The 8,989-nt window shown below is 39.9% G+C and overlaps 1 protein-coding gene across 1 annotated transcript; it reads left to right on the top strand.

The window, feature by feature from the left end:
- The first annotated feature begins 1,642 nt into the window (after nucleotides 1-1,642).
- On the top strand, nucleotides 1,643-5,324 carry LOC106181552 (TRPM8 channel-associated factor 2). Its single transcript, XM_013565970.2, has 3 exons — nucleotides 1,643-3,223; nucleotides 3,367-3,746; nucleotides 4,049-5,324. The coding sequence occupies exons 1-3, from the start codon at nucleotides 1,936-1,938 to the stop codon at nucleotides 4,541-4,543; spliced, it is 2,163 nt and encodes a 720-aa protein (XP_013421424.2). The 5' UTR covers nucleotides 1,643-1,935; the 3' UTR covers nucleotides 4,544-5,324.
- Nucleotides 5,325-8,989: the final 3,665 nt, after the last annotated feature.

Genomic DNA, 8,989 nt, shown 5'->3' with positions numbered 1-8,989 from the left:
TTTTTGCCTTGTTTATTGTTATTTAGCCTTTTCCTAAACATCAGTGACACCACCTACCAAATGCACGAATTCAAAAAACTTTGTTGGTGACAGATAGGATGGTATCAGACCTCCATACAAGTTTCGATGAAGTCAGATTGTATAAAACTTTTCCCGCCGAATTTTGAAAAAATATACAAAATCTCACTTTGGGGCAAAACGCCCATGCTGATATGGGGCAAAACGCCTATAGTGGGCGTTTTGCCCCGATCACTGGGCGTTTTGCCCCCTTTCGTTTTTAAATAAAAAATAATTCTAAAAAGATGCGGAAGTGTTCTTTCATGCATGTTTTTTTATTGTATATCATCAGTTATAACACTTATATGGGGAAATGCCAAAGCAAGTGGCTGTACTAGAAACTTAATTTTGGAAGTATCACAGTGCCCTGTCGTAAAGAGTAGAATTACAGCTCATTCTGAATAAATTTGATGGGTATTTTTATTATCTCAGTACCCCAAAATATTATATGTTGCTTTTAAAGGCTTACTAAGTTGTCTCGTAGAAATATAATTTGATTTTATTTTGCTTTGTACAAAGGCGGGGCATAACGCCTATAGTTTGGGGCAAGACGCCCACGGTGGGCGTTTAGCCCCGTGGTGCGAGGCGTAATGCCCCAGCCATGGGGCAAAAAGGCCGATTTTATAATTTACCTATTTTTTACCTATAAGGTTTTTCTTTTGTTTGTTTCCAAAAGTGTTAGTATCAGTTTGTAGTCTAGTCAGCCCTTCATAGTTAACACCCACTTTGAACGGCCTATACCTTCAGCAGGGAAAATTGTGATGTTTCTTGCTTAAGGGGGGCGTTTAGCCCCGGTCTACCCTACATTGTGCGCAAAGGCGGATCCAGAACTATTTGAAGGGGGAGTCCGCGGATGCGATGACGTCGCCCCCCACCCCCACCCACCCCAACCCCCCTTGGCGTAGGGTTCTGGGCCCGCTTCCACTTTTCAATCAAAATGCTGTAGACCAAAAATGTGGGTGAATTGGGTTGGGGGGGGGGGGGCACCGGTCGCACAGTGGAAGAAAAACACTTGCATTTTTGTTGTGTTCATAGGCCTACTTGTATTAAAATATATAGAGCGATACATTACTTCGTTAAAAGGGAATAGAAGCAATATTTCATGACATACAGTCTCTACCTGTTATATATAGACTAATCATATTTTCTATATTTATTTGCAACTTGATGTTGGATGTAGGTGTAGAAACAACATTATGGCTTTAAATAGGCCTAACTCTAAAATATTCAAAAAAACCGCAACTAAAATTAAATTTGAACATGACAGTTGATAAATATATGAAATTATTTATAAATTGAAAGTGCACAAGGAATGTGTGCGGTATGTTAATTTGGACGCAGCACATTTGGTATTCCTGCAAGTGTCTGCATGAGAATATACCGCATTTTCGTCGAAAACTTAATTTGCAGTTCTGGATTCCCTCAGTCGTAACCCTTACTACAAACCTACCGCGCCTGTCAATACCGCGACAAGGTGAAATGATCTGATCGTAAGGCAAGTGAGGTGGATTTTAAAAAATCAGGGTGTCAGTTGTTATGCAAATAAGTAGGCCACAAACGAGGAAGTATCCATTTATTCACATTCTAAGCTGATTTAGGACCGTGCGCCTTGACCCGGAGACTGTGGTTTTGTTGAAGTTCGGAGTCTGAAAATTCAACACATCATAGGGACACGTTTGTGTGTTGTTGGATATACTATAGAATGTAGTGAATATGTTAAACGAATGCGGTGTGACGTATTTGAGAGAGAGGCGTATACATACGTGGCACCATTTTTACTTAGGCATACTCGCACTTGATAGTAAATAACACTGCTGTCCCCGATATTCTTGAAAAAATTAGATCTTTCCGGCCGTCTTTTTACACAGTACTCGCGCGATGTCTTCTTGGACACAGGAGTTACTGCAGGGAGTAGAGGCGGTGCCCGTTTTAGGCACACCTGGCAGACTGGCGGTGGTCGGGGAGAGGGCAGAGCCGGTCCTAACCAGTAAGCACCCCGAAGAGGTCGCCATGGCCGCCGCGGAGTACGGAACTGGTCGCGTAGTGGTGTTTTCACATGATTCATACGTGCTGAAATATCAAATAAATGAACCCCGTTTCCGAATACTGAATGCTAACGTTACGCGTTGGCTTACTAGAAATTGGCGGCAAACACTGGAACACGTGGATCTAAAGGAGATCAGCTCCGGCTGTGATCTCCCACCACCGGGAAGCTGTGTGCTGTTGTGGCATTTAGATCCCCGGAAGACTACGGCAGAGTTCACAGAAGCTGTTCTTGCACATCTCCAATACGGCGGATTCCTGGTATGCGGTATGTGTCCCTGGGGGTGGTTGCAGCTTAATCCTGGTAAGACACTGGATGAATTGCCTCACTCTCCAGTACTCGCTCGGCTTGGGTTGTGTTACATCCAAGGCTACATTGACGGCCAAAGTTTAAATGTGAACGATAACATGGCGCAGTGGGCCCACATAGGGAGAGCCATTGAAGATGTCTCCCGGGATCTGAACAGGAGCGAGAAGTATGTTGAACTTTTGTCGGGAATGTCGTTGATCCCACAAAGTTTCTGGTCTTTAATGTTCAAGGATAATCTCATTGGGTATCTAAATCCAGCGCACTTGGAATCTAATTTTCCAAGTCCCAAATCGCCTGCAAATACTTCAACATTACGTGCTAACGTAAGGGTCCTTGGCATGCTTTACCGAATGACGCCTCCACAAGCATTCTGCAAGCTTCCAGGAATTGATGCATTTCCTGGCGATTTCAGCTTCAAACCACCATTGGAAACCGTTCGGCTTAATCTGAAGACCAAACATAGGCAGCGTCTCTCAACGGGTTATTACGTCCCGGCTGGACAACCCGTTAAAGTCACTGTGACATCTGACCAAGGAACCGATCTCAGTGGTTGGAAGATTTACATTGGTGCCCATGATGACAGTTTGGTAAACGTCAAGGAACCATGGCAACGCTGGCCAGACGTTGCTGTCTTGGAAGAACTTACGGCCACAACTGCCTTATCCTCTCCCTACGGCGGACTGCTATTCTTCGACAGTCCGGAGAGAAACGCTGAGTTGACCGTTATTGTTTGCAATGTGGTAGAAGCACCCTTCTTCGATTTAACGAAACCCGAAATAGTAGAAGATTGGTCAAGAAGGAGAAATGCTCCAGGTAAAATAAAATTCTTCTGCATTACTACTTTATTACTGTATTACTTTCTTTTTAATCAGATCAATATCTAAATTACCACGTTGTGTCTCTATTTTTAGACAAAGACGCTGATAATAACGAAAGGTTTGTGTCTGGTATTCCAGGTTTGTGGACAGAGTTGGCTGGCAGGCATATTGTATTCACGGTTCCATCTACCTCCGTCCGGGAGATAGACGACCCAACCACCATCTTGGCCCTGTGGGACTCCGCAGTGGCAGCACAGCACGATCTTCGCGGGACTGACCCCAACCTCCAAAAACGTGAGCGCGTGGTCGCTGACGAGCAACCTTCTGCAGGCTACATGCACGCTGGCTACCCCATAGTAACCCACTTAGACGTGGTCGATCCTAACTTCCAATACAACGGCTCCGACAACTTTGTATTCAGTGAGTCAGGGATGAAATCGTATGGAAATTGGGGTCTTTTTCACGAGATTGGTCACAATATGCAACGCAAGGCCTGGACGTTTTCTGGAATGGGAGAGGTAAGTGACAATTTTGAACGGTTTGTGATCTATATTTGCGATGTCATTTTGTAAGTTATTTCCATGGCTGTAGGACTCGCTCTTGAGGGTGGAATTGGGGCTACATTCTTAATTAAATGATAAACAAAATGAAAGTTCCCTTTTCCTTTTTATTCCCCAAACAAACCGCCACAATAACAAAAAATGACAGACCAAAAGATTATAACGTTGATTATTATTATTCCGTTTAAAGTATTTAAAGTAAGGAAAATGAATTCAACATGGATTTCTTAAACTCACACGAAGGTGTCTTTTTATGCCAGGTAACCAACAACATCTTCACTTTGTATACGTACGAGGCGGTAACAGGGAACGATGCCTGGAACAACCCAACGATGAAGAAATTTCGAGCCGAAAAGCTACCCCGCCTTCTCCAATCGCAACCTTCTCTCAGTGACTGGAAGAAAGATCCATTCTTTGCCCTGTGTGTGTATTCCCAGTTGGCCCATGAGTTTGGATGGGGAAGTTTCAAGACGGTCTTCAGGCTATACGAGAACTCTGTGAAGAAGGAGGAGGAAAGCAACCAAGGTGATGGAGCTAAGATAGACATGTGGTTCGGCAGGTTTTCTGAAATCGTGCGCCATAACTTGAGCCCCATGTGTGATTTCTGGGGTATTCCCCTCAGTACTGGGGTGAGAAATAACCTGACTCTGTTTCCAGCATTCTTGCCGAATGATGAAATTACCGCCGCGGGAAAAGCCAGGGTTGACCAGGTCCTGCCTAATTATCCGGGCATTGTGAGGAGCCCATCCAGATAGAAAGGAAAATGGCCATGTCTGAAATGCCAAACTACCCAATTAATTGAGTGAATGTTTTTTTAGTTATCCACCTGAATTAGAATGAGTAATATTTACAAATTTGATACTCAAACTTACATTATATTAGCAACTGACCTATGTTGCGGTCTCACCTTGAGACCTTTCACCAGGTGATGACCTGGATAGACTGGTCACCTGATATATTGATGTACGGCAAGGAATAGTCTCCAGCGCCCCTTCCCATATATCTGAGTTGTTATACATGAGGACTTCTTTCTTGTGAACTGTTGGCAGTCACAACAACCGCAATCCAGTAATTGTGTGTCACACTAAATGCAACGGTCCTGCGTGTGACCCAACAGCTGCAATTAGTCAGGAACTTTACATCGTAAGAGAGAGAAAGAGGGAGAGTGCCTGTAGGTGCTCATGTCTGTATGCGTGAGTGCAATTAAACGACATAGATACGCAAAGATTTTTTTTCACATTTGCTTCTAGCTTTCAGCTGTAAAACAAAATTTAATATTAGACTCGGAAAAAAAATTTCATTAAATAACCATGGCTGAATTATCCTTCCCATCATCACTGTTGCCTTCATCGGCGTCCTAGCTGCAATTTGGGCCTAAGTTACAGTTTTGTTACGTAACAGAGACGTTCGCTGATTTTTGAATGAATTATAATAGCTCATGGGATTTTAAAGGAAGATAGTATCTCATACAAAGTAATATCACTATGAACTTTAGCCTTAGCAAAACTTAATATGAGTTATTTTAATAATAAACATTATTGCAGAGCCTTTTCGTGTTTCTTTGGCTTTTCAGAAATACGCACAAATGATTTTGTTCAAATATTTGCTTCTAAAAATCTTTAATTATTGTTTCGATATTAAAATAATTCTTGGTTGTTATTTGAGACTTACCCTATACTTTTTTGTCTTATCTAGTCCTAGATAATTCAGAAAATACTGATTTGGAAAGAAATTAATACTTCATCTACTTTGTACCTTTGACATCACTTTCCTTCTTAATGTGTGCAGATAAAATCCCAAGAAAGAGCTTACACTGTGGGCGAAATGATTCCACTTATAGAAAAAAAACGTACATTGTATGAAATTTCACGCTTTGCGTCTATCACAGCTAAATGTCACAAAAGTGAGAACGAAGACGTCTGGGTCGTTATAATGAAAAATTGAAATAGGCTCCGAGTACTGTCACTTTTATTGTAGCACGATGTTAGCGGAATGCAATGTAGAAAGGTAACATGAACGAAGACGATAAAAAATTTTTAAAATTGAAAATAACATATGATAATAAAAATACATAAATAAATATTTAAGAATTAATAAGTGAACAAACGTGTTGATGGCCATATTTAAACACATTAGGTATACTCAAAAGACAGAATTTTACTTATAAGTTGCCGGCCAGCCTCCATTCTGACGAGACTAACGTGTTTGATTGATTAATAAATGTTTTGTTTGTGTACAAATAACGATATGTGGATTATATCTATACGAAGTTGGTGAAGAATTATGGTCTCCTCATACATTTTTATTTGCATGTCTACAGCTTTAGCACTTTCTTCGGAATATTAAGCCGCAAATTTCATCCAAACGTATTAATTTTAAAATTACTTATTAACTCAAAATCTTGATTAACTGACATATGTCTACAGTAGGCTTAAATCACCTCTCTCTCTCTCTCTCTCTCTCTCTCTCTCTCTCTGTGTGTGTACTGTCTCTAAAGTGCAAAACCATGCATTACCTCATTCCAGAAATGTATTTTGCTTTCACCATTTTCATTATAACGATCACTGACAACGGCTACTTCGCCATCGATCGGCATTTCATAAGTTAGTTTTGACCCCAAAATAATCATCATTTTTATAAATAGACGTAGGTACATGTACTTAAAAACACCAATTTATTTGCCGTGATGAGAACTGTTATTTTGCCCATTTTACCATGAACGCAATTATTCACCCATGTCAGTAATTTCCTAAATACGTTTATTTCACATAACAAACAAATTCATAAAACTATCTGGCAGGCATACATTTGGACAGTTTTTTTTTTTCTCGGACTGTATATCGTCCATGTTCCCCCTCCTCCAGATTGACTTCCATTTCATAATACCAACGAGAGCGCAGACCTCCGCCAAGGCAGCGATTTTTGATTATTATTGATTATTGATCCGGATCACCACCAAAAACTAAGCATCTGTTCCTTGGCCCACTGCTGACAGTTCCTGAAAATTTCATCAAAATCGGTCCATAACTTTGGAGTTATGTTGATGACAGACAGGGGTGAAAACATAACCTCCTTGGCAGAGGTATAAAACATACGAAATAAAAAGTTTGACGATTTTAACTTTCCTGACCTTACACATCGGGATAAAAAAAAACGTACGCTGCTAACATTGAAACACTTCAGGTAATTTACACGAATAGATAAATGTCATTTACATCGGTTTCCGCCTAAAACAGTGCAATTATTTGGTAGCTCCGTGGGTAATTACAGTGTAACAATTTTTAGTATGAATGTAATTGTAATTTCCGCCGGGCTAATAACTGACAGTCATAAGATTGATGAGACGGTGGAACGCGATTCAACATTAATATATAATGAATAAACTCAGTACTGTCTGCCTCTTGGATCCACGCCTTTGTTTTAATTGGCGGCTTTAGAAATGTGATCCACGCGTGAAGTAATGCGTGATTATCTTGAAAACTTATGAGGCAAAAAAACTTTTAACAAACTTCTAAAAGGGGCGAACATGTTATCAAAATTATTTTTTTATCTTGACATGTACATTCAAACAACATCCAGGATGTTTTTAGGTTACTTCCTTGTTGACTCTGAAACGGATTCCCCCTTTTCCTGGTTAACCATCACGATTTCAGTGCCAAATGAAATTATATACAGTGTGTTCACGCGACGAACGAATCTTCTTCCCTTGCCAAGAAGAGCATTTTTCTTGAATCTGATGATTGGTAAATCTGATAAATGTGTTGTTATTTGAATTTTTTAGAAGTTTGGTGGTAAACAGAAGACGCGCCACGCGGTCGATTTTGTGTTTCTCCATTTACTTTCTATGTCAATCTCTTTCAGAGAAACTCTCAATTCTGTAAGAAAGTAAAATAAAGAAAAAAGACAAAAAGACATTGTATTTAGACGAGTGCAAGCATTTTCCTCGACGACAATAGTCAATCATCAGTGACCTGAGTCTCAGTGGAGCCTCTCGTTCTCTCCTACAGCTGGACGGAAAAACTGACCAATTCTTTTAGACAAAGTTGCTGTGTATTTCCTCGACACAGTTTGAGAAATGGAAAGTACCGCAAGCACCGTTGTCTGATGTGCTTAATAACACAGTGTTTGATTTTTTTCTCTATCTTCAGGCAAATGTTGACTGCCCATTACTGGATTACTGTTATTTCTGTTGATAATTATCTTATTAGCCGAAAGTGATAGGGTGACAGATAAAAAAGGAGAAGAAAAAATAGCTTCGAGAAATCAATGATTAAGATGGACAATATCATTTTAGTGCTCATATTCTCACGGGTTCTGAATTCCAAAATCCAGATTGTACGTGGTACACATTTGCCACTCACTGACTCAGAATAGCGAACTCTTCCTATTTATACACAACCTGCGTTTCTTCGGCTATGGCTATAGGCTTGTTTTGTTATGTGTTTTGTACTATAAAGTTAACAACCATTTAACGAAATTGCACATTCTGATAACTATTATTCTGGTAACCCCTTTAAACTGGCAATGTTTACTGAAATAAAATGAATTTAAAAGAAATCGAACTTAAGTCGCACCAAATGAAACACTGTGGTGATAGACAACATCCCCACCACTGCGCGCTTACCATCAGTAACTTACCAATTTTTCCAGTTGTGGAATATTCCAGCGACATTTACATTTACACGGAAAAAAACCGTGGCATTATCAAGAAGATGTACGGATTGTACCACGCTCGGCTGGATACAACATTCAATCGAATTTTAAGCATAATCTACGCCATTTAAGCCGATTTCCTTACGTAACAACACAAATACCTCTTATTTCAGGTATTATTTTAGCAAAAGCAAGTAACCCATGGTGAGTTACGGATGTAGACAACCCATGAAGTTTAATGAAAAATGCTCAATTTGATTTGTAAACAATTTCCTGCTCAAATACAAAAAGTCGAATAGTTTGTAATAACCGTTTTATTCTTAAGAAGACTATGTACATAAATGATCACTATTTACAAATGATATATGTGTATGGCATTTCTGTAGGAAGGGTTGTATCTATACAGAAGAGTAAATGATAAAATATATGGCAAACATACGGATGCTCTGTACCTTACTCGTACAACTAGCTCATGTTAATAACAGCGACAAAGATTTGACGCATAAAAATGAATGAACATTGCTGTTAGTTTACTAGATAAATCTTTC

This window comes from Lingula anatina, chromosome 3, assembly GCF_051362555.1.
Source record: "Lingula anatina isolate TDL-2025a chromosome 3, LinAna3.0, whole genome shotgun sequence".
Taxonomy (NCBI): Eukaryota; Metazoa; Brachiopoda; class Lingulata; order Lingulida; family Lingulidae; genus Lingula; species Lingula anatina.
The sequence above is the reverse complement of the archived record's forward strand: the minus strand, read 5'-3'. Positions and strand labels throughout refer to the sequence as shown.

Coding starts and splice junctions, on each gene's coding strand:
- LOC106181552 (XM_013565970.2), top strand. CDS start 1,936: ATGTCTTCTTGGACACAGGAGTTACTGCAGGGAGTAGAGGCGGTGCCC. Junction 3,224..3,366: donor AAGAAGGAGAAATGCTCCAG/GTAAAATAAAAT, acceptor CTGGTATTCCAG/GTTTGTGGACAGAGTTGGCT. Junction 3,747..4,048: donor CGTTTTCTGGAATGGGAGAG/GTAAGTGACAAT, acceptor TTTTTATGCCAG/GTAACCAACAACATCTTCAC.